This window comes from Taudactylus pleione, unplaced genomic scaffold (assembly GCF_031769625.1).
Source record: "Taudactylus pleione unplaced genomic scaffold, aTauple2 ptg000510l, whole genome shotgun sequence".
Lineage (NCBI taxonomy): Eukaryota > Metazoa > Chordata > Amphibia > Anura > Myobatrachidae > Taudactylus > Taudactylus pleione.
The window spans coordinates 4,567,390-4,595,000 of record NW_028284912.1 but is presented as its reverse complement, the minus strand read 5'-3'; the positions used below and the strand labels follow the sequence as shown (position 1 = coordinate 4,595,000).

At 43.9% G+C, this 27,611-nt stretch overlaps 1 protein-coding gene across 3 annotated transcripts in view; it reads right to left on the bottom strand.

Moving 5' to 3' along the window:
* The window catches only part of COL14A1 (collagen type XIV alpha 1 chain), a 254,844-nt gene that overhangs the window by 226,737 nt on the left and 496 nt on the right, over positions 1-27,611 (bottom strand). For all 3 annotated transcript variants that reach the window (XM_088450204.1, XM_088450206.1, XM_088450205.1), the window contains exon 2: positions 13,119-13,234. In XM_088450204.1, the coding sequence (XP_088306330.1) occupies positions 13,119-13,206 (88 nt within the window). In that variant the 5' untranslated portion in view covers positions 13,207-13,234. The remainder of the gene's footprint in view (positions 1-13,118; positions 13,235-27,611) is intronic.

Genomic DNA, 27,611 nt, shown 5'->3' with positions numbered 1-27,611 from the left:
TCGTGTTCATCAAGTAATAGAGATTGCTGGAGGAAATGCTCCATTATTAATAGCTCCAAGGCCAGGTATTTATAGAAAGGCGTGTGTTAATGAACCTACATAGTTTCCATTCTTCTATTTGCAAGATCAAACAGTCATTGTATGCAGTCAGAATTCCTATCCATTTACGATTGTGCATTTAAGATAAAGTTAAATGTTAAGTTTGGCGTGATTTTAGGATCCATTTTTTTATTACTTGAAAAATAAATTATGAAAAATTAAGCATTTATATATGCTTCTAATTACAACCTATAATTGTCAGTTATACTTCTGCTGTTATGAAATATTTTAGTTAGTATTTTTCAGTTATAATTTGTAAATTTTGCATTTATTTAAGATGCGTGTTTACATCATTGATGTAGTTTGTTCTACCACCGTTTTCCTGGGCAATGTTTTTGCTGCTCAGACAGTTGTTAAAAATGTTTTACTAAATACAGTGAAGCTACAGGCTTTTAATTCAATTGTAGGGGAAAATGCTTACTACAGTCAATAAAACACTTTTCAATGTAAAATGAAAAATAATTTCCGTTAGCAAATTTTCTTTATTATTTACAGTATCCTTTTATATTTTTTTGGCAATGTCATTTTTTTATATGCAATAAATGCATTTTGATATCCCTTTTGTTTGTGGTATTTTTTTTGTCAGACAATCCCCACAAGTCTCTCATTTTTTGCTTCTCCACTTTTTCCCAAAATGACTGTGCGCTATTTGTTGAATTAAAAAGTCTGTTTATACAGAACTCCACTAAAGAGTTTAGCAAGTTTAATTAGTTGGGAAAGCATTTTGAAAAATGTTTAAATGGATATATTGATGCTTTAGTTTTGGTGAATTGACAGTTTAGTGGTAAATTGCAAACAGAGGATAGTACAAAAACCCCACAACTGATAAATGGGTCACAAAACCCATCAAAACTATACATACATTTTATAATTTTTACAAATATCATTTTTTAAACCAACTACAACATCCATGTATTTGTATAAAATAAAATTCTTCTAATTTAAGTGCAGTAAAGTAATTGAACAACTATTACAAGGAAATAACCATCACCAACAAATAATAAACCATGCCCCATAACAATTTACACAATCCACCTGTATGTACAAAGAAAGACACGGTTTGGTAAACACAGTACTAAGGTTGAATTTATAGACTACAAAAATATGTGCCAACGGTTTTACATAACTAGCATATTGACTGAATGTGCCTCATAACTGTTCACAAGTTAAGACTTATGAACATATGTAAAAAAAACAACGGTTGTAAATTTGGATACAGATATCAATTCATATTTAAAATGCCATATAGGGGCATGATAATAATGCAGTAACAATAATATTCTTTACTTTAAATTAATTATTTTTATTTAAGTTATATTACAATTTAACTAGCTATGTAAAATCTGGGATGGCACAAAAAAAACATACGTACAGCTAAGACATAAATCTACACATAAAATAAATTTGGTATTATTCTCTGGAGTCACCAACCTGTGCAGAATTTCTTTTATGTCATTTGGGCACTTAGTGGCTGTGGAACAAAAAGCTAATTTCTTGTGGTAAAAAAATTATATAAATGAAAATTAAGTAAAATAAAACAAACATTGAATGAGAATGTAGTTTGATCTGCTTGGACCCCCCCCCCCCCCCCCCCCCGCCAAACAAAATAAAATATAAAATTCAAATATTAATAAAAAAACAATAAATAAAAACAAAAAAAAGTAAGCGTTCCTAAGGTGCACATAATAATTCTTATGGGGATTGTCACATGCTCTGTATCTATTTCAATCAGACAAGATTTGTTGAAATATCCCAATGATCCGACAGCATTCTATAGACAGATAGCATTTGCTTTCAAGTGGAAGGACAGGTATTTAGAGTCATGTCCCAACATGATGGCCAACCATCCAGACATCCATCCAGTTACGCTGTGGAACATTTTGCACAGAAATATGGAGCTCGTAGGATTAGAAATGTGAGGACATTGGAGTTAGGGGAGAAGCAATAGACATATATAGTTACACTCAGTGCCATAAATTGCATATTGCTTATACAGATGCTGAAACAACCTGTGACAGGTAAAGCAAGTGATGGTTAAGCCACAACTCTTTAGGTGATCCGAATGGCTGAGATGTACACACACAGCATTAATGTATCTTTAAAAGAAAAAAGTACAAATCTGTAAAAAAAATCTTTTAATTATGGAAAAAAAAAGGAAAATTATTAATGTTAGTTTCAATAAATAATTTATTTAACATATATTAAGTTTATACATAGAGTACATAGACATTAGATACTGTAGATGTGAGATAGATAGATATATAGATAGATAGATAGATAGATAGATAGATAGATAGATAGATAGATAGATATAAGATAGACATTAGATAGATGATAGAGATATTTAAACATATTATAGATAGATAGATAGACATTAGATAGATGATGCAGAAATACTGTAATTAATTAGCTATTAGGTAGATAAACATTAGACATATGATACAGAGATAACTAGATAGACATTATAGACATTATTAAACAGATGATACAGATATAGCTAGACATACAGTAGATAGACAAATACAAATTAGACAGATGATACAGAGCAGTGGCGTAACTAGGGTATTTGGAGCCCAGGGCAAATTTAAAAATTGAGCCCCCGTCTATGTGCGTGCGCCAAAAAATGGGCATGGTCACTTAAAAATGGGGCGTGTCAACTTGACACACCCCTTTATCGTCACTCTGAACATTCCTTTCCATATGCACCTTAACCCCAGTAGTGCCCCTTATACAGTACCCCCAGTATGCAATGTCCACAGTTGTGGTCCCCATTATGCAGCCCCTCATTAGTTCCCCTTATTCAGTGCGCCCAGTAGTGGTCCCCCTTATGCAGTGCCCCATGTAGTGGTCCCCCCTATGAAGTGCCCCCAGTAGAGGTCCCCCTTATGCAGTGCCCCTTATATAGTGCCACCAGTAGCAGTCCCCCCAATGCAGTGCCCCCAGTAGTGGTACCCCCTTATGCAGTGCCCTTTATATAGTGCCCCCAGTAGTAGTCCCCCCCTATGCAGTGCCCCCAGTAGTGGTACCCAATATGCAGTGCCCTTTATATAGTGCCCCCAGCAGTAGTCCCCCCATGCAGTGTACCCAGTAGTGGTCCCCCTTATGCAGGCCCTCAGCGGTGATCCCCCCCTATCCAGTGCCCCCTGTAGTGGTCCTCCCTATTTAGTGCCCCCAGTAGTGGTCTCCCCAGTGCAGTTCCCCTAGTAGTAAGCCCCTTATATAGTGCCCCCCCATGCAGTGTCCCCAGTAGTGGTCCCCCTTATGCAGGCCCCCAGTAGTGATCCCCCCTATCCAGTGCCCCCTGTAGTGGTCCTCCCTATTTAGTGCCCCAGTAGTGGTCCCCTAGTAGTAAGCCCTCTATATAGTGTCCCCTGTAGTAGTTTCCCTTGTGCCCCTAGTAGTAAGTTCCTTATATAGTGTCCCCAGTAGTAGTTTCCCTTGTGCCCCTAGTAGTAAGCCCCTTATATAGTGCCCCCAGTAGTAGTTTCCCCCCCGTATTAGTCCCCAATAGAGGTTCCCCCTCCCGATGCAGTGCCACCCCCCCAGTTGTAGTCCCCAGTAGTGCCCCACCCCCAGTAATGGTGCCCCCAGTAGTAGCCCCCCCGTAGTGCAGCCACACAAGTTTAAAAAAAATAAAATAAAATACACTTACCTGATTCCACGCTCCGGCTCCTGCTCCCGCCGCCGCACGTCAGTCCTCCCGGGCTGGCGCACTCTGCATTATGGGAGAGACGTCATGACGTCTCTCCCATTACCCATTGCAGGAGCCGGAAGGCGGAGCTTATGAGTGAGCTCCAGCCCGGCTCTTGCAGTAGTCAATGAGAGTCTGTCTGACTCTCATTGGCTGCTGGTTAACACACACATCGCTGCCGCGTGGCGGTGATGTGTGTGCAGCAGCAGCCAATGAGAGCTGGCGGCGATGTGTGTGTTAAACTGCACAGCCTGAGACTGCATCCCACCCTCCTCCTGGCGCTATTGGGTAAGTGCTCAGGGGGAGGGAAGGAGCTCGGCTGTGCAGCACAGGACCGGCGCTGGGCGCAGGGAAGCCTAGCGCCGGTCCTGTGTAAATATGTAGCGCTGACTGCACACACTGCGGTCGGCACTACACTAGGACGGGCAGGCCCGTGGCCGGCGGAGCCCCCCTTCGCCGCCTGTCCTACGGCGCCAAGGGCATGTACCCCGCTCGCCCTGCCCTGGTTACGCCATTGATACAGAGATAGCTAGACATTAATAGATAGATACAGATACAAATTGGACAGATGATGCAGAGATAGCTAGACATCAGACAGATAGAAAGATAGATAGATAGATAGATAGATAGATAGATAGATAGACAGACATTAGATAGATGATACAGAGATACTGTAATTAATTAGATATTAGGTAGATAAACATTAGACATATGATACAGAGACAACTAGATAGACATTATAAACATTATACAGATGATACAGATATAGCTAGACATTAGATAGATAGATAGAGATAGATAGATAGATAGATAGATAGATAGATAGATAGATAGATAGATAGATAGACAATATTTCTACAAGCAGGTAAATTGTGAAGCATATTTATTCAACAGATAAAGTGGATAGAGTAACATCACCAGTAAAGCACAAGCTAAAATTTATTTCATAACTAATACATTTAAAGGGGCTGGTTTTTTTTCATTGCTTTTGGTCTCTATTGGGATATTTGCTTGTTCACTTATATGAACCAACATGTCATCCATTTCTTCAGCTCCAAAATATATCTGCATGCTAATAAGCCATTAAAAGGTATTCTAATTGTGCACCGTGCATTTAAAAGCAAATTAAATGTTTAAGTGAAGCAAATGCATATTAATAACTAAGGGCCTGATTCAGACCCACTCGCGAGCGGCTGTCCGCTCGCAAGTGGGTCGATGTTCTGCACTGAGCATGCGCACGACGGAGGGAGCTCCGTCGTGCGCATGCGCCAGACGCGACGAGCGAAGGATTTTCCTTCGCTCGTAGTGTCTCTTCAAAGGGGGTGTGCTGTCGATGTTGACTGACAGCACATCCCCTTTGGTGGGCGTGCCGGGGGCGTGCCTCCCTGACGGGGGCGTTCCCACGGGAACGCCTCCCGTCAGAAGCCGGCCCATTGATAGAGCCAAAATCACTCCGAGCCTTGTGGTTGAAAAACTCAACCACAGGCTTTTGTACGCAGTTTCGATGGTCGCGATGGTCACGACCATCGCGGCCATCAAACTGCACGCTCGTATAGGCTGTGGGTGGTGACCCACAGCTATACGAGCGTCCAGGAGGATGCTCCATAGTTATGGAGGACGGCCCTCATTCAGAGCGTGCGCTCTGCTCAGAGCGTACGGCTCTGAATGAGGGCCTAAGTTGTAATTCCCACTTTAAAAAAATATTTTTCCTTCAATGTATAACAATATTATATTTATGATAGCCTAATTATGCATAGCTTCACCAATGTTCTGTTGGCCTTTGCAGCTTCTACTTGGCATTGAGAACCAAGGTTTAGCTCCAAATATTGGGAGTCCAAAAGAGAAGTTCACTGAGTTTGACTTTGCATCACAAGATTAAACGAAAAAGAATGGAAATTGATGCCCTAACTGGACTACCAACAAGGCAAGTCAGGTTACAGATGTGGTCACTAATTCAGAGTTGCAGTATGGGTCCCAGCTTAAGGTGGCCATTCGACAGGATTGCTATCCAACTTGACCGCACATGTGCCAAACAGAATAGATGCCATTCATCCCTTTAAACAAGAAGCATGATCACACATGGACCTTATAGTATGGTCATAGAATAGCAGAATAGGCAGCAGGCTAATAGTGATCCCCATGAGCAGTAATGATCCATTCGAGTTTGACGGAATCATTCTCGGACTCCAATTTGGTGGTATGTGGCAGAGGCAATAAAATAATGGGGTACAACAACTTCTTCAATGCCTACAGTAGAGTTCATAAGGGTCTATATCTAGCAAAGGTTCTAAAACAAACAACTGAAATGAATTGACTTAAATGAAAGAGGAAGCAAAGGCCCACCACCCAACATGTTGCATGGGAACGTCTTTGAGAGGAGCTTATTCTGCCTAATGCATGCAATATCTTCCTGTGTGGCACATCATCAAAGCATGCAAAAACAACCGCAATGTCTTTATGTCTTCCTTCCTGGATGGGGTAGATTAATTTGCCTTTGTCTAGGCATCAGCCCATTCATGAAACCTGCCTGTACTGGAAGGATCGCTCAGTGCCAAGATGCATGATTTATCATTTGTAATGTCTGATAAATTCCTGGTGGTGTTCACTCACCTCAAACCACCTATATTAACTTGATCTTGAGAGACATTTGTAAACTAAATAATGTCCCTGTATTTTTAAAATTTGCCCTCCAAGTTCTAGTTATAAACTTTGTATGACAAGTCTAATTCTCAGTATATGCTCTTATTCTGCATGCATGGAATATTACACAGTGCTACTTCTCTTCTTGTGTATGTCAGGTGTTATTCTAATTCTGTGATATTTGGGGAATATGTGGGCGTCAGTGGAGGATGGTCAGACTCCCCTCCGGTTACAAGAACCTGCCCCTGGCCTTCCTCTACATTGTCTCATGGCATGAATGCCCCTGCCCTTCTCTTTGTTGTCTCATAGCATGAGTGCCCTGCCCTTCTCTACATTGTCTCATGGCATGAATGCCCCTGCCCTTCTCTACGTTGTCTCTTGGCATGAATGCCCCTGCCCTTCTCTACATTGTCTCATGGCATGAATGCCCCTGCCCTTCTCTACGTTGTCTCTTGGCATGAGTGACCCTGCCCTTCTCTATGTTGCCTCATGGCCATTTGCAATATGTATACCTGCACATGATTTCCATTTTTTAATTTTCATCGTTGTGAAACATACACCTTTTAGATAATCATACAGATTATAATGTGACATTGAGGGTATTAGTACCCTATGTCCACTAGAGTGCTACTAAAGGTGATGTACATACATGTAATGATGACCAACAGTGAAGAAAAGTATTCCAGTGGTAGGGATCAATTCAATTAGATGCAAATTTGCGAAAGAGAAACTCACATCACGAAATTGGCATATATTGTGGTAATGAGCACACCCATGAAATGCGAGTTTCAATTAGAAGGATTGGTTGGTGGTATTTGCGGTGAGGTCACGCCACTTCTCTACAAAAGGCGACCTGGGAGAAATGCATGAAAAAGTGGGGAAAGCATCCTGGACCAAAAAAAAGTGACAACTGAGATAGCAGGACCGTATAGAAGGATGTTAGTGATACTGAGATAGCAGGACCATATAGAAGGCTGTTAGTGACACTGAGATAGCAGGACCATATAGAAGGCTGTTAGTGATACTGAGATAGCAGGACCATATAGAAGGCTGTTAGTGATACTGAGATAGCAGGACCATATAGAAGGCTGTTAGTGATACAGAGATAGCAGGACCATATAGAAGGATGTTAGTGACACTGAGATAGCAGGACCATATAGAAGACTGTTAGTGATACTGAGATAGCAGGACCATATAGAAGGCTGTTAGTGATACTGAGATAGCAGGACCATATAGAAGGATGTTAGTGACACTGAGATAGCAGGACCATATAGAAGGATGTAAGTGACACTGAGATAGCAGAACCATATAGAAGGCTGTTAGTGACACTGAGATAGCAGGACCATATAGAAGGCTGTTAGTGACACTGAGATAGCAGGACCATATAGAGGGCTGCTAGTGACACTAAGATAGCAGGACCATATAGAAGGCTGTTAGTGACACTGAGATAGCAGGACCATATAGAAGGCTGTTAGTGACACTGAGATAGCAGGGCCATATAGAAGGATGTTAGTGACACTGAGATAGCAGGACCACATAGAAGGCTGTTAGTGACACTGAGATAGCAGGACTATATAGAAGGCTGTTAGTGACACTGAGATAGCAGGACGATATAGAAGGCTGTTAGTGACACTGAGATAGCAGGACTATATAGAAGGCTGTTAGTGACACTGAGATAGCAGGACTATATAGAAGGCTGTTAGTGACACTGAGATAGCAGGACCATATAGAAGGCTGTTAGTGACACTGAGATAGCAGGACTATATAGAAGGCTGTTAGTGACACTGAGATAGCAGGACTATATAGAAGGCTGTTAGTGACACTGAGATAGCAATTTATTAATTGTGGGAAAACAGCCAGCAAGTGTTTTTCTGCAAATTAAAGTCTTTAGAGCATTTTGGGGTAGAGTAAAATGTCTGTAAAGGGATTTTTCAGTGTTTTTATACAAGTTTGTAAAACATTGAAAAAAACACTTTTAACTCCGATCTGCATGATCCAAAACTCTTCCCTCATCAATACAACACCTCCACATACCTGTCCCACATCATTACATGTCTCTACATAAATATCCCACATCAATTACACCTCTACAGTACATACCTGTCCCACATCAATTACACCTCTACAGTACATACCTGTCCCACATCAATTACACCTCCACATACCTATCCCACATAATTTACACCTCCACATACCTATCCCACATCATTTACACATCCACATACCTGTCCCACATCATTTACACCTCCACATACCTGCCCCACATCATTTACACCACCATATACCTGTATCACATAATTTAAACCTCCACATACCTGTCCCACAACATTTACACATCCACATACCTGTCCCACATCATTTACACATCCACATACCTGTCCTACATCATTTACACCTCCACATACCTGTCCCACATCATTTACACCTCCACATACCTGTCCCACATCATTTACACCTCCACATACCTGTCCTATATCATTTACACCTCCACATACCTGTCTCACATAATTTACATTTACCTGTCCCACATCATTTACACCTCTACATACCTGTCCTATATTATTTACACCTCTATATACCTGTCTCATCATTTACACCTTCACATATCTGTCCCACATCATTTACACATCCACATACCTGTCCCACATCATTTACACCTCCACATACCTGTCCTACATCATTTACACCTCCACATACCTGTCCTACATCATTTACACCTCTACATACCTGTCCTATATCATTTACACCACCACATACCTGTCCCACATCATTTACACCTCCCCATACCTGTCCCACATCATTTACACCTCTACATACCTGTCTCATCATTTACACCTCCACATACCTGTCCCACATCATTTACACCTCCACATACCTGTCCTATATTATTTACACCTGCACATACCTGTCCCACATCATTTACACCTCCACATACCTGTCCCACATCATTTACACCTCCACATACCTGTCCCACATCATTTACACCTCCACATACCTGTCCCACATCATTTACACCCCACATACCTGTCCTATATTATTAACACCTCTACATACCTGTCTCATCATTTACACCTTCGCATATCTGTCCCACATCATTTACACATCCACATACCTGTCCCACATCATTTACACCTCCACATACCTGTCCTACATCATTTACACCTCCACATACCTGTCCTACATCATTTACACCTCTACATACCTGTCCCACATCATTTACACCTCACTGTACCTGTCCCACATCATTTACACCTCCACATACCTGTCCCACATCATTTACATTTACCTGTCCCACATCATTTACACCTCCACGTACCTGTCCCACATAATTTACACCTCTACATACCTGTCCTATATTATTTACACCTCTACATACCTGTCTCATTCTGTCCCACATCATTTACACCTCCATATACCTGTCCCACATCATTTACACCTCCACATACCTGTCCTACATCATTTACACCTCCACATACCTGTCCTACATCATTTACACCTCTACATACCTGTCCCACATCATTTACACCTCACTTTACCTGTCCCACATCATTTACACATCCACATACCTGTCCCACATCATTTACATTTACCTGTCCCACATCATTTACACCTCCACGTACCTGTCCTATATTATTTACACCTCTACATACCTGTCTCATTCTGTCCCACATAATTTACACCTCCATATACCTGTCCCACATCATTTACACCTCTACATACCTGTCCTATATTATTTACACCTCTACATACCTGTCTCATTCTGTCCCACATAATTTACACCTCCATATACCTGTCCCACATCATTTAACCCATTCTTGATCTTTTTAGAGAAATTCACCTGAAAACTGACATGTCTTTATTCACCAAATTGCATTATTTAAACCCCTCCAAGTACATGATTATTTATTGGGATGGGTGTACCTGAGGTTCTGCACTGTCTCCTGACATTTTTACCGTAAAGTGAAGATTTTCCTCAAATGCAATGCGAGTTTAGAATTGAATTGCAAATGTTATTCGCTGTGCTAATTTGGCATGAAAATGACTTACAGGAAACAACGTGCTCCTAATTGAATTGATCCTTTAACAAACGTGGAACTGCAACCTCCAAATTCCACAGAAAGCCTATGACAAAGTATAACTGTGGGAGTGATGTTCTAGTGCACTGTCCAGATTTTCCAATTCCAACAGTAGCTGGTGGCTGAAGTGTTGTCTAACCCTGTAATGAAGTGTGACTGCAGCACGTTACCATATCAGTCAGAAAACTCACACAGCGTTCCGTATGTTAAACAACTTTGCATTTTTGGCAACTAGGAAAATAAGACCTCGCCCAACGAAAATATTAATTTCGCCTAGTCTGCAACTCCTCAGCTTATAAAGGCAATAAACTGGTATCTATAAAGCATTCTTGGACTGATTTGCTTTAAAAGGGGGATTGAGGCATGTGAGAACCTGACTGATTTAAATCCATCAACTACATTCTACTTATTGCTTTTTTGCATAATTTTCCTGTATCCAATTATATTAAGTCCTGCAGAATAAATCTGCTTTGCAATTTACCTGTAGATGTAAAAAACCTCACAAAGGGTATCTTAGGTAAACCAATATTATTTGTAGAGTTAGGGGCAATCCATTAGAATTAGCTGTGTAAGTCATCGGGACCCCAAGGCTTGTGTTCTTTGGCACTTATTCCAGCCCAGCCCAATACAGTCACATAGAAAATTAATTCTTCTTTCCATGTAGCGGCCTGTACTTGACTGGGGAACTCCTCTAATAATAGAGCAATAAGTACCATTTCCATAAGCACATAATACCATAGCTGCTAACTGTATCTAATTCCCATGGGCACTCCAATGTTTTATTGCTTTGCACCTGTTGATGTCCCTATTTTTATATACCGTATTATGTATTTTATCCTGTTACGTAAATTACAAATGCAGCTATTTTCTTAACTTAACTTAGGGCAGGATCCATAGATTTGGGCTCCAGATCGGTGGAAAGTGCTGTATCATTTCCACAGCCGGCTCACTCATTACACATCATAGGTTCCTGCCTAGGCCCACTGGGCGATAAGGGGGGCCCGCATTACTTTAATTCATTTTTATGTTTGTTCCTAAGGCAAACAGTTGATAATCGAAGGGGGCTGAATCCAGTATCTTGCCATGGGAACATTGGGGTCTTGACCAGGCTGTGATAATTTCCTTGTATGTATATACATTATTTGCCGTGTGGGCTGGGACCATCGAGCGCCATGGCGGTGGCGGTGATGTATGGGAAAACACGGGAATGTAGCCTAGGTGGGCACAAAGTAAATAAGGTCACTGATATCCGGGTCACTTTTATTTTACGTGTGTTATCATTTTAAACACATTTTGGGTGAAATAGACCCTTGTGTTATTCTATGCACCTATTATATGCAATTAACAACGCCTGAATTAATAAACTAATATGAATTGTAAATGCCATCGCCAGGCTAGTGTTTTAATCAAGGACCTTATGCAAAAGTCCTATATTACTATTGAAACTTGGGGAAAGTTTTCAGGTTTCAGCTGACTTAACCCCTTGTTGGACTAAATTTTTTTTATTTATTTTATATGTTCGTCGCCCAGTTGCAGCTAAATCATAACACACAGGGATCACCGCCTAATCGTTCCCCATCCCACTATCACACAGGTCGATCCTAAGCACAGAGGGCCTGATGCCTTATTCGGACACAGCAGCGGACGTGTCTGCGACGTTATGCTAATGCCGCTACAGGGCCCATCCCTGGTGTGCATATATGTGTCCGAATGTGCAAGGACTGAGATTGCCCATTGTCAGTATCTGAGGACTCATGCCATCGGAAAAAGACGCACCATCGGTCGCATCATCGAACCTTGTGGCAGGTGCAGATTATCTGCCTGAATATGGCCTGCTGTGTGAACATTTCTGCGCCTCTGAATGCAGCCACTAATCGCGATACACCAGTGACACTCCCATAAGATGCAACATCTCCGTGCATCTGATTAGCCGCCCCCCCTGTTACCCCCCCCAATCACCGCACAGGAGCGGCCATTACATTTCCAATGCACTTCTGCTACCGTGCATCTAAATCTGTACTGCAATTCTGTGCGCACAAAATTGGGGCACATGGGCGGTGCCACTCAGATGCACGCTCAGATGAAAAACATCGCTACACTGGAACTGACATCGTCGATGTATCTAGGTCAGAGTCTCGCTATGCAAAGCCGGCTGCCGCAAAATATAACCAGACGTGAATGACACCATCAGAACCGTGTCTTTCATCATTGTTCCACATGTCACAATCGCTAACCATAATGATAATTATATTACACATTAACGTGGAAATTCATTCTTGCATTACAATACTGTATTCTGTTAAAAAAATCACATGTATTAGAAAAACATCAAGGGAAAAATATTATTATTATTATTATTATTATGGTAACAAAACACCTGCATTAACAGTATGATTATTACACGTAGGGTCACATTCAGTTTGGATCCATATTGGCTGGGATAGGCTGGAGGAGGTAAATGTGAGATACAGCATTAATACAGTACATTATATTACATGTTTAGTATTACATTGGATAAAAAGCTATAGAGAACACTACTAAGCTACCAATGCATTCATGTACTGTATGAGTCACATCTGCACACCAGATAAACCACAAGTCGTAATGATTACCTTGACTCTGCCCAAGACTGGATAGAAAGATGGCCACCGCTAGCAGTGACAGGAAGGCCATGGTGTGCAAGCTGTGCTGTGCCCTCATTATGTCCTCTGAAAACCAGTCAGCAAGTCTGCAAATACATAGATGACACAAGTGACACTTCATATAACATTCATGAGGTCATTTATGAAAAGGCAATAGGTCCTAAATCCTGCGAAAATTGGATGTTTTGTCAGGATTTAGGGCTTCTGCCAGATTATCAAGCTCCTCCCTCCTTCCTGGTGACTATTGACGACGACGGGGGCCTCCTGCAATGGAGATGCCTATTGATCATGGAATGGCGGTTCTTGTAGTCCTTCGATAGCTAATGGTATCCTAAAATGGCGGTGGCCAAAGGTGCTCACATGGAAAATAGGCCCTGATTCAGAGCCGGACGCTCTGACCAGAGCGCTCGCTCTGAATCGGGCCCACCTCCATTACTATGGAGCGTCCTCCTGGACGCTCGTATAGCTGTGGGTCACCACCCACAGCATATATGAGCGTGCAGGATGATGGTCGCGATAGTCTTGACCATCGCGACCATCGAAACTGCGAGCAAAAGCCTGCGGTTGAGTTTTTCAACCGCAAGGCCAGGAGTTATTTTGGCTCTATCAGAGCCAAAATCACTCCCACTGACATCACTAGTGATGTCAGTGGGGCCGGGTTCAGACGGTAGGCGTTCCCTTGGGAACGCCTCCGTCTGGCAGGCATGCCCCCGGCACGCCCACCAAAGGGGGCGTGCTGTCAGTCAACATCGACAGCACGCCCCCTTTGATGAGACACTCCGAGTGAAGGAAAGTCCTTCGCTCGTCGGGTCTCGCGCATGTGCATGACGGAGCTCCCTCCGTCGTGCGCATGCGCAGTGCGGACCATCGACCCACTTGCGAGCGGACAGCCGCTCGCGAGTGGGTCTGAATGAGGGCCATAATGCTTTATTATGGAAAACAGCAATTTTTTTTTTTAAAAATTTCAATTCTAATTTTAACTTTTCTTTCAAAACGTATTATTATTATTATTGATTTATTTGCAGAATCTGGAACTGGAAGCCTCAGGTCAGTGTGCAGGAAGGAGCTGAGAAGCCTGCACTGAGAACGGATTGACCAGGTGAATAGGAATCTATACTATAATTACACCCATATGTAGATACTGGTTTATGTCATGTCATCAGCGTGTGTTTCATCTGCCCTACAGCAGGTGCAAATGATGCTCCTCCCAACAGGTGTATACTCCTGTTTCTGCTGGTCTCTATTAGCCACGTGACAGTTGTGCGATCACGTCCTTGCTGCGCTTGACCTTTGTCAGGACGCCCCTTCCTTCCCCCGCTGCGTTTCCCCAGTTGTCGGAAGCCAGGTATGTGCAGGTCAGCATTGGGGCACACGCCTGCATCCTCTTTGTGGACATGCACATTGCAAACTTGCACAATTTCCGCTAAACAAACTGACGCAAGTTCAACTCAGCATTAAGGGGGTCATTCAGAGTCGGTCGCAAGCGCTGAGCGCTCGCAACCGACTCGATGTTGCCCCACTGGGCATGCGCACGACGGAGCCGGCTCCGTTGTGCGCATGCGCGAGACCCGGCTAGCGATGGACGCTCCGTCGCTAGGGGTCTCGTAGCAGACGGGGCGAGCTGTCGATGGTGAGTGGCAACTCGCCCCGTTTGGGAGGCGGGCAGGGGGCGTGCCTGCCCAAAGGGAGACGTTCCCGCCGGAACGCTTGCCGTTTGGGGGCAGCCCCACTGACATCATTGCTGATGTCAGTGGGCAGCGCAGGAAGCTCCCTGGGGCTTACGAGTGCCCAGACCCATCCTTAGGGTCTGGCTGTAAACCCGATGGTCGCGATGGTCTTGACCATCGCGACCATCACCCATGTCGGTCGCTAGAGCTGTGGGTGTCAACTCACAGCTTAGCGAACGACAAGGAGGCGGTCGTTCAGGATGCAAGCTGCCGCCCTGATTCAGGGCGACAGCTTGCAACTAATGACCACCTCTGAATGAGGTCCTAAGCCCAATATGTTTTATCACCGTATTACGCGAGAGCACCTTTTGAATGAATGAATAAACTTATTGTGCTGCCCTCTCTTGGCTGCTTATAGGCATAGCATTGGAGAGAAACATCTGCACAATCTCACTGAAGGAGCTAGGTGACTCTAACGGTTGCTGCCTTTAGGAAGGGGAGTGTTCCAGAGCCTCTCGTGGTGACTTTGGGACAGGGAAGGTCATTTTTTGTGCAGGTTCTACCAATAGTCAAAAGTCAATGCGAGCGACTACGGTAATTTTCCCTGCCGCATGAGCAGCTCTACTTAGACACATACTGATAATCGCTCAACTGCATAAAAATCGGAATAGTGCACATCTCTGAATAAGGCTGTAAGGGCCTGATTCAGCAAGGAACGCAACTGCTAATACGCACGCAATCGGCCGATTGTTGTGTACTGTGCATCCGTAATCATCGCAGTGCATGTGCGCAAACTAGCCATTGCGATCACAGGGGCTACACAGACCCATCGCAGAGTGATTGACAGGAACGCCGTTTGTGGGTGGTGACAGGAGGGTGGTCGGCTGAACGCAGGTGAGCCTGTGCGTTTGAACGCCATTGTATAGGCGTGCATAAATGATCCACTGTGATGCCATACGCAACCTGATAGCGTGCGTAGAAGTAAGCAATTCCTGAGTAAGGTCTGACCTTGTGCAAGTGTGCGTGAGGCTGAGATGGTTCTCGATGTTACCGATGGTTTTGCAGTCCTGCTAAACGTTACGGATGTGTGTAAGGTAAAGTGGGCGTCCTTATGTTGTACTGAGATTGCATTGCGATCGCCATAGATTACCGTACTATTGCAGTTAGGCTGCGTGCATAATCGCTATTGCATTCGCAGTTGCGTTCCTTGCTGAATAAGGCCCTAAGTCACAAGCTAAAGCAACTACCATCGTATTTCTTTTTAGAATAAGATTCTTTCCTAAATTGACAGCGTAATCATACAGTGTCTTTGCTCACTATCAATACGCCATGACTTCTGGTGGCGCAATATACATATTTAATACTTCACAACATTAAAAAATTCTCCTCCAATAGATATCCTGGAGGGGAGAAGTATGGTAGATAGATGAGGCCACGGAGTAGGAACAGGGCTGAGAAATCACATGATTTGGCCCAGACCAAAGCTACAAACCGTGGCTAAGCTACGAACCGTGGCATCACGCAGGGAGGGCGGGGCTACGATTAGACAAATCAGTGGGAATTGTGTTACCACGCCCCCCGATCCTGCCTACGTCACTAGGAAGTGGGCAGGAAGACAGAGTGTGCCTTAACTCTTTCAGAAGTCCGTGAGGAGTCTCCCTGATATTCCAGGAGAGCTGTGTAAAAGGATTCATTTATTATAGTCAACTAACAGTGGATCATAAGGAAATAGGTCAGCGAAAGTGGAAACAAGAGTAGGGGTGATTCCAAATGTTAAATGGTTGCGAGAGAAAGATTATTGCTTATTAGGTTATCAAGGGTGCAGCTATCTGGAGATGTGTAACCAGTGACAGCAACAATAGTTATGTATTTATTACCAGTTATTTATATAGTGCACACATATTCAACAGTGCTGTACAGAGAGTGAGTCTTTCACATCAATCCCTGCCCCAGTGCAGCTTACAGTCTAAAGGGTCTATGTACTAAGCCTTGGATGGAGATAAAGTCAACAGAGATAAAGTACCAGCCAACCAGCTCCTAACTGCCATATCAGAGGCTGTGTTCGATAAATGACAGGAGCTGGTTGGCTGGTACTTTATCGCTGTACCCTTTATCTCCATCCAAGGCTTAGTAAATAGACCCCTATAATCTTTCATATGGGCGAATAAACACAAGGGCTCATTTTTTTTTTATGTCAAAAGTCAATTAAACTACTGACATGATTTTGGATTGTGGAAGAAAACACAAGGAGAACCCCACAAAGATAGCGCCTTGGTCCAGAATTTAACTCATGACCTCAATGCCAACCACTACACCAACAGTGCTGCATCGGATGAATACAAGGGAGGGAGTGACAGTGGTCAGTCAGAGACATCGGTCTTGATGCATTAGGAGACAGAAATGAGTGTGATAAATAATATTCAGGCTTGTTTTACCAGGCAGGGCTGCAGTTTTACACAGAATATTTAAAGAGCTATACGCAGACCCCTGTGTTTTGATTTTGATTTTAGTTCTAAATCATCATCATGTTATGGTTTTGGCAAATACACTCTCAAGTGTTTTGGTTCGGTTTCGGTCTTGGATTTCTTTACAAAGTTGATACAAACAGCGAAAATCATCTATCATGGACCTGTTTTTGTTCCGATAACATCAATATCATTAATTTCCTTTCAATGTTCACCAATTTTGGCACCTGAATGAAATCACAAGGGAGGGACTTCATGCAATCAGAAACACAGGAGATCCGAGATCTGACTTGCAGGAAGACCCGAGCTAGGACTTGGTTCTACGCGAAACCCCCAAAGTGACCCCTGCTGGTACTCGGTTCTACTAGAGATGTGCGGCTACAGTTTTATTTAGTTTTACTCGGTTTATAGTATGTTCGGATCTCAAAAACGGTATCATCTCTTCTTGAACCCCCGAAGTGACCAAAGCTGGCACTTGGTTCGACTTGAAACTCCACAATTCGAGTGTGTTCGGTTTTCAGCAAAGCCAAACCGCTCATCACTAATTTAAATTATAAAAACTGCAATCAAATAGCAACAGTTGCATTTGACCAATATACAATACAGCAGTCATTCTGGTGCAATACGGCAGTCATTCTGATGACCAATATACAATACAGCAGTCATTCTGGTGACCAATATACAAGCAGTCATTCTGGTGCAATACGGCAGTCATTCTGGTGACCAATATACAATACAGCAGTCATTCTGGTGACCATTATACAATACAGCAGTCATTCTGGTAACCAATAAATAATACAGCAGTCATTCTGGTGACGAATATACAATACAGCAGTCATTCTGGTGACGAATATACAATACAGCAGTCCTTCTGGTGACCAATATACAATACAACAGTCATTCTGGTGACTAATATACAATACAGAAGTCATTCTGGTGACTAATATACAATACAGACTCAGCCTAGTGAACTTAGATAAAAAGTCTGTTAAACAGAATAAAGGCAGAGACTAGTGACTAGTATACAACTCAAAGTAAGTTCTGGTGGCCTTTGAACAGAAGACAGCATTCTGGAGACTAGTTCAGAACTGGGGTGTCAGGGTGAGTAGGCGCACTGGATGACACTGACTACAGTGACGCCACTGCAGACGCGGGCACGGCTGTGTCCGACTCCGAATCAGAAGCCTCATGCAAACATAACTGGTTTTGAGGCCACCACCATAGTGACAGATCTGAAAATAACCAGTAAGTAAATCCTACGGTCAATTATACAAAGAGGAAAGAAGATGAGCCACTAATGACCCTACAGGCACCTTCGTGCACAGGAAGGGAGGACGTAGGCGAGTTACAGTCTCAAAACAAGGAGAAAGAACGGTCAGCCAAGAGCAAGACAGCTGTCCTGCTATTTCATGAAGAGTAATTGGAGATACCATTTGTATGCTCCTAATCAGGAGCGTATTAAAAGAGGAGGGGGTCCGCGTGCCATCTCCGTCCAGGCCTCCTCCTCTCTAGATGGCGGTGCAAGTGAGTAGACTCTGGCGCTGTGCCGAAGGCATACCTGCCAACTTTCTGGCTGCTCCTTCCGGGAGGGAGCAGCCAGATTGGCAGGATGGGGGGGCGTGGCCGGCACAAGGGGGAGTGGACAGGCGGGTGACAGCACTTGTGGGCGTGGTGGGGGCGGGGTCACGCGGTCGCATCAGTTTGGCAGCGCCTCCGCTACACAATGCCGATAAAATAGGCATTGTGAAGCAGGGGGCGTGGCCAATATGACGCGGTTTGCGTCACCACCCCCCCCGCTGCGGGGGGGGGTTGCAGGGGTTATTGCGGGGGGGTTAGGAGGGGTGGGCGGCAGCCGGGAGACTTGCCTGCCTTCCCGGGAGGTCGGGAGCGGCACCCAATTTTCGGGAGGCTCCCGACCAAATCGGGAGGGTAGGCAAGTATGGCCGAGGGTAACTACTATCTACTGGGGGAGCGCCAAGTCGAGTCTTTGCCCCAGGTGACAGAAAGCCTAGCTTCTCCCCTGTTGTAGGAACTTCTTGCTGGCTGCGTTAAGGAAGAGAAATCTCCGGATAGCAGACGGCTTTTGCTGGGGTTCCGACAGACGCCCCAGATTGGTGAATTGCGCCGCAACTGAAATCTGCACTGCAGCAATAAGCAGCGATATAGCTTTTAATTTGGTTCAAGTTTTTATTAAATAGACCCCTAAGTCTATAATAACCGACACACAACTCTCACTTAACTAAACATCTTCCAAATATACAGTATAAGGTTGCAAATTGTTGTAGGCTGCATTTGAGGAATTTCACTGGGTAAATAAACATACACCCATCAGCCATAACATTAAATCCACCTGCGCCATTTTAATGAGCTAATCGATGATATTCACTTCACCGGTCAGTGGTTTTAATGTTATGGCTGATTGGTGTATATATAACTGATAAGCATAATACTTCAGGCAAATATCACTCTGCACCACGTGGCACAGCACCATGTAACCGGGAGATTTACAGAGATTGCAGAACTACTGACAGACCTGTGATGTCATGACGTCATGCCTAGGGGGTGGGGCTGCTGGTACAGCACTGCCTGATGTGTCCTAAGAGCACTCAGGGTAGCTATACAGACTGCCGGGTGCGTGTCCCTTGGACACTCCAAGAGGATCTGCAGTAGCGTTGCAAGGTGCCGTTCCAGGCACCCTGTAAGACACTTGCAGGTGCTGTTGGGCAGCAATGGTGCCACCCCCGAGGCCCTGCGCGACGGCACAAGTCGCATACCCCTAGTTATGGCCCTGAATTTGACCACAGGCATGGGATCCTAACTGAACCAAGAGCCTGCCAATTAGAAATTGGGCCAAGTGACTGGGTGACTTCTGGAGGTGCCATCGGTGCTGCAGGCGGCTGACCACAGACAACGACCAGGTCACCTTTACAAACGTTCCTGATAAATATTGGCTTTGTGCTCGTTATGATGTTACCCATTCCAGACCCTCCAAGAATGACCCTTTTCTCACTGACTTCCCACTTACTTTACTTTTGGAGTCACCTGTTTTGAACTGATTCATTGATGAGAAGGGTGTTTCACCACAGATGACTGCAATCATAAATTAAGTGGAAAGTCCAGGAGCACGGCAACTTAGGGCAAAAATTAAGCGTCCTAGGGAGGACTGCAAAGCAGCCCTCATAAAATGTTTAATTTTCCAAGCTTGGCCCGCTAGCTAACGCTGCAATTTACCCTAATGTAAAGTAATCGTATTAGCAATTTATTCAATCCCGGCAATCCTTAAGCGGCGATTACAAATTCTGCTTATTGGGTCTAAAACCCAATAATTAATCAATATGCCACTTTGTACCTGGAGGTACAGGTTTCCAGGTAGTAACTAGACAGTCAATAGATAGACACCAGAAGGTAGACAGTGAATAGGTCAGCAGGTACTTAGTTCAACAGGGTCAAAAGGTTGACAGGTAAATGGTTGACTGGATCTAAAGGTCGACGGGTAAATGGTTGACCGGTTTAATAGGTCAATGTGGTCAATAGATCAATGTGCAAATGGTTGACACAGAAACGGTTGACACGTGGTTTTTCATGATTTGTAGGGTTAGGATTAGAGTTAGGGTTAGGCACTTGGCAGAGGGTTAAGCTCCGGAAGGGTACGGTTAAGGATAGGCACTAGGGTCACCAGGGGAAGGATTAGGGTTAGGGTTAAAATAACAAAACAAACCTATGTTGACATTTCCTGTTTCGACTTTTTGAACATGTCAACTTAAGTTCATGTCGACCATTTACCTGTCGACCTCTTGACCCTGTCAACCTTTGTCCCTGTCAACCATTCACTTTCTACCTTCTGTTGTCTGTCTATTGAATGTCTATCTAGTTACTGTCTATCAATCCACACCCGGAGGAAGGGGTCAATGTTGGTGGGAATGCCATTCGGTGATATAGGGCTAATGGACTAATAACTGAGAGATGCTACCAGAATCCCTGGGGATCTTAGATGATGCCAAGTGCCTATTTCTTATGACTTTGCTTCTAGTTAGATTGTAAGCTCCAGTTGGCAGGAAATCTGTACAATGATATAAAAGTTTATATGCTACATAAAAAAACTATAAATAGAAAATATTTGACTTAATCCCAGTAATTAATACATGAATGCCTTCCCAACGATTGATACACTAAACCCAGATTTGATTTGCTACAGACAGTTCATGTTGGGTTGCTTCCTGTTTCTTTACATCATTGGCGATTTTATTTTGATAACCGGTCTGGTATTCCTTGTTCTATCAAGGAAAGGTATTGGGAGGGGAAAAGACACCGATGACGGAAGCTGGATAGATTATATGTTGACCATTTAAAAGTTTTGCAGTGGACATGATCAATCTGTTGCCAATCAGGTTATCAGAATGCTCACAGTGTCACAGAGTATTTCAGGAAATGAAGGAATGTGTCTCTGAGCAGTATAGAGTGGTGATGTCAGGCTCCTGTCAAACTGATGTGAGAAGATTATGGTGCCATACACACCTCTATGTTATACACAGCTCATGCATCAACTTGTTTTATTATATACGTTTAGTGTGGACACATTTTGAGTGACATCCACTATCTCATCATGCACGGTCCCAAAGTATCCAATTACAGATATGGTTGTGTAACATTTTTTTTGGCAATACCCTTCGCTACTTTACCAGTCTGTGCTTCCCAGGTTGCTGACAGCTTTGGGACTTTGTACAACATATAGGAAATGACCAACAAAATCTCTAATTCAATTTTTCAGCACTAAGGACAAGGCAAAGTTGACGTAATCTCAGTTAAAGTTTTGCACTGTACACATTCTTGCAGTATATATTGCCATTATTATACATTTTCCTGCATTTAGGAATCTGAGCCATTTCGAGGGTTTTGTAACTTGACACAGGTTGAGGCTATTACCTGGACATTTACCACACAGAAGTTAAGAACCTGGGACACATACACCTTCCTTCTACAGCTTCACCGGTGCTTGTGTCACAATATATATATATATATATATATATATATATATCTATATATACACACTAGCTGATGTACCCGGTTTCACACCGGCAGACCTTAGATATTTACTGTTTTAATTTTCATATCACCACCCCAGTAACACATTAATCCTTCACCTCTATAGTAATGCATCACTGCTATAGTAAGACATTACCCTCCCTCACCTGTGTACTAACACATTCCACTCCCTCACCTCTGGAGTAACACCTTATCCTCTCTCACCTCTGTAGTAACACATTTCTTTCCCTTGCCCGTGTTGTAACACATTCAACATTCCCCCCCTCAACTGTATAAATACAATCCCTCTCTCACACCTGTAGTAACACATTACCCTCACTCACACCTGTAGTAACTTATTCCCCTCCCTCACCTTGGGATTAACACATTCACCTCCTTCACCTCTGTAGTTACACATTACCCCCACTCACCCCATTAGTAACACATTCCCTTCCCTAACCTCTGTAGTAACACATTTCACATTTCCCTCCTGTGTAGTAACACATTCCCCTCCCATACCTGTGTAGTAACACATTCCCTTCCCTCACCTCTATAGCATACCTCCCAACATGACCCTCTCCAGGAGGGACACAATGCTCTGGTCCTGGACTTCCCTGGAAAGAGGTGGGGCTGCAGCGCAGATCAAAATTCAAATAGGGGAGGCACACCAACTGTCATTTCACACACTGCCAAACATCACTGGCTGGGACTCACTGGCAGTTGGTGTGACTCCCCTATTTGAATTTTGGACTGTGCTGCAGCCTCACCACTGGAGCCGCCACCAATCATAAATTACCAGGGAAGTCCAGGAGCAGAGCATTGTGTCCCTCCTGGAGAGGGTCATGCTGGGAGGTATGCTATAGTAATACATACCCCTCCCTCATCTGTGTATTAACACATTCCCCTCCCTCACCTCTATAGTAACACATTTCCCTCTCACTGCTGTTGTAACACATTTTCCTCTCTCACCTCTGTAGTAACACATTCCCTTCCCTCACTATTCAAATAGGGGAGCCACACTGACTGCAAACTGTTTGGCAGCACTTGGGATGACAGTTGGTGTTTGAATTCTGATCTGTGGTGCAGCCACGATGAGTCAGTCAGACAGGATATTGCACAGGGGAGGAAACATTTTAGCCCTTTTCACCCCTTAGGAGTTGAATTTTCGAAAAATCCCTTCTTAGTGGGCACCTACGTCATGGAAGGAATATACTCCCCGATTTTCATGTTTTTACATCCAGGGATTTGGGATGGGTGTTGATGGGTCAGTCAGTCAGGACATTTGATTTTATATATACTGTATATATATTTCTGAGTAGTTCTACTTCCAGGACACCTATAACATCCAGAGACCTTTTATTTTTTTAATAGTATGAACTGTAACATTATACCGTATGCACGTGCCTGCGGCTATGAGTGTCATGTGGTTATGGGCCCAGGTCCCAGGTCTTTGAGGAACCTAATTCCACCCCGGCCCACAAAGCTTCCAAACCACTTTGTGGTGAGCAGTGCCAATCCAGGTGGACATTTGATAGTGGCTAGACAGTCCCCTGCTGGGAGTTTGGGGGAATTACAGTTTAATATGACATGTAATGATTTATTCCCGGGCCATACAGACTCAGTTGCCGAAGTAGCACATACAGCCTATAGAAAACAATGAGACAGATGGTGGAGGATATACCTGTCCTCAGACATCTGCGCAGTGACTTCAGTGCATCACACACACAGGGGATGAATGCAGGGAGGGGAAGCTTCCAAACACTCATCTCCAGCACACACCGACGAGTGGATTCTTATAGTTATAGCTTGAGGCCAAAACACCTTTAGAGAGGAATTCTTGACAAATGACTGATCCCTTTCTTCAGATGGAGTAGTTATCATGTCTCACCCAAGCTAGCAGATAGGGGCTATGCCTGGCATATTAACCTCTGCTAACCTTCTCCCCTAGATGAGAGCAGACAAATCCGCTAAGTGGAGGTGAAAGCACCAAAAACCAGGCATTGCAGACTGAAATAATATCCAGATAAGACTTTTTGCCGGAGCCCAACCTGTGCAAACTGAGGGTTAGCGAGTAATTACAATCCACTCAGCTGGGGGAAGGACCTGCATACTAAACGCCACAAAGTCTTTGGTCTGTATATAACTGATATTGATATTTTGCAGGGCTCACACGAATGCATCCACTAGTGATAGTTTCTATATCATAAAGCCCAGAACAGTGACCTTAGGTAAATTCATTGATATATAATTTGGCAGCAGTCCTGGGGGATGGCAGTCAGAACAGTTGCACTGGGCCTCCAGCTTCATGGGGCAGCTCTGCATCAGGATTCATTCAACATTACAGATTACATTTTTCCCTTACAGTGTATGATTCATTGATGTATTTCAAGACAAACAACAAAATGATGAGGTGTTTTTATGAACAAAACTTAATCTGCATGCTGGAGGCCCTGACCTCTCATCCCTAGCTCTGGGCAAAAAACAAGAAGAAAACAAAGTCATTAGCTAAACTCCTAATACACCGAGATGTGCTACAGTACAGCACCCAACTAGGATTTCTTATATGTATTTCCTATTATTACTGTACCCATTGATGCAGGCTTGCCTACCCTCCCGAATTGGTTGGGAGCCTCCCGAATATCGGGTGCCACTCCCGACCCCCCAGAAAGGCAGGCAGCAAGCCTCCCGGCTGCCGCCTGGCCCCCGGAGTACTACTAGAATCCCCCGCAGCGGGGGGCCAGATGACGCGATTTGCACTGAATCGCGTCATCGTGGCTCCGCCCACTGCTTCACAATGCCTTTATTTCCGGCATTGTGAAGAAGGGGCAGGGCCTTGATGATGTGATCGTGTGATCACGCCCCTGCCCCCGCCACCCAAAATGGCGTCATGGATCTGCCACGCCCCCCCCCCCCGCTGTATGCAGGTATTCAGCTCCCTCCCGGAAGGAGGGAGCTGATTGTCGGCATGTATGCATTGATGCAGCTCAGGTATACCTCTCCAGACGGTGCTTGTTCTCGGATCCCCGCTCCTTCCTATGGGAAGGAGTTCCGGGAATGCGAAGAGCGATCCGAGCGGATCCCTCCGCCACCTCCTCACTACCTACCCAGCGGCTGTGCACATATGTGACCCGAGGTCACGCAGGCGTAGCTAGGACAACGGGGAGGAGGTTAGTAACGCAGCTACTTCTGTAACTGCGATACTAACCGAGGGGACAGCTGCTTCTCGGAGCAGCTCATCCCGTCCAGGAGCAATGATGAATTGCTCCGGTGTCACGTTTCCCCCACTGCGAGTTGGATACTTAATCATTGGATGATGAATAGGCCCCATAGACATTTTGTTTAGTTCATCTGATTCCTTGTACGCTGGAGCGATATTTTCACAGTTTGCCGTTTTTTTCTGATCTGCGCAGGCGTAGGAACCGAAGCGCACATGTGCAGATCAGGTCCTGCAAAGTCGCTCACAGTGCCCTAAAAGCTGCAGCATGTTTGATAGGCTGCTGGTGTTTGGGGGTGGCGACGGCTTGGCTTAGGGCAGCGTTCCAGAAAATGGGGGAATTTCATCCCCGTTTTCTGGGCCTGCAGTAGGTCAGTGGCTGCGTCCGTGGATGCAGCTTCACTGACCCCAGCAGCGTGATTTTACCGGATGCCCGAGAAAACTGATGGTTACTCATATATCTGATGTTCACTGATACCCCTTCTACACCAAAGCTAAAACCCGGGATATTGCTGGGTCTACCCGGGTGGCAGCTCAGTGTAAAAGGGTCCCTGAAAAATAACCAGGGTCAAGTGACCCAGCAATCCAACCCAGGTATTGTAACCACCAGGGTCGGACCTAGGATGGACCTGGGTAATGGTGCAGTGTAAACGACGCAACCCGGTGTCTGACCTGGGTTGGCACCATATCTAAAAAAAAACCAGGTTGGACCTTGGTTTTTGGTGGAAAAGAGGTATTAAGTGATCCGATGCCAGTAGTGGATTACAGAAGCTGGCAGGATGCGTCTAATTACACAAGATGCCTTTTGCGGCATTTGCATATTTCATCCGCCGTGCTATTTGCGTACAATTATGAATCAGCCCCTTAGGTGTCAGTATTTGCATCTAATTAACCAGACTGCAGATTCTTCTACAGCAGGCTAGTCTTCCTCACTTCTGTTCTGCTGTGTCTTAGATGCTTCCACAAAATGTATATCAAATGCAAAATATAAGTAAACTTTGAGCATACAAAACAACAGCATCCAGTACTGGTCATTTCCGTACATACAGAATAAGAAACGATTATATATATTAGGGCATAATAAATGGTAATATCCTTGCAGAAAAAGTCTTAGTGGTTTAACAACCCCGGAAGATCTGATAATGATTGATGTGACAGTATTTGTCATTTACAATACTTTGTTGCAATATACAAATGTTTATGGAGCTTTTAGTGGGGCGTGAGCCAACTCAGACACCAGAATAATTCAGCACACCCAGATTAGAACAGATAATAAGAATTATATCTAGAATACGACCTAGAGGGGTGATACTGTACATTTCTGCTCACCTACATAAGCATTAAGAACATAAAATAGACACGAGATTATCATATAAACAACAAGAGAAGTGGTACAGTGCAGCTGTACATGCACCGTAATCATAATGAATTATATCATGTACACAGAATATGCAAAAGGGTTTTGAGCAGTTGCCAATAAACAGAGATTAGTACAATTGCAGGCACTGAGAGCTACAGGCTACATCCCATACACAGAACAAGAACCACTGGCACTTTAGGACTGCATTAGAGGGCACATCTGAAGTCGGCCCTTTATGTTTAGTTGTTCATACATCAGAATAAGATCAAATAATTAAAATCCATAGAGATAGAGTTACTGCACAATTGTTCCTTCTAACAAGCTAAAATCAGATACTGGAACCTGCCCCCAGGATAAGAGAAGTCAAACTATGCATCTGGTTGATGTAAAGAGCAGTGACGCTGTCAGCTACAAAAACTTCCTAAAGACATCTTTAAAAATCTGAAAAAGAATCTGGAAAATAGGGACAACCAGAGACAGTCATGGATAAATGTATCATCAATTTATACTGGATTATGCAGCAATAATTATATATTAATGTGACCAGCAAGGCAGGTATAAAGGTATTTATTTTATCTTAATGTTGACTTCAAAAGACTAATGATATCACCGACCCACTGAATACCGCAGACAGATACCATGAGGCCCCAGGCAGGTCACCTTCCTCCGTTTTTCAAAAAGAAAAAAAAACGTATAAAATCGGGGTTAGACTAATCTGAGCCCCTCAGTGTCCAC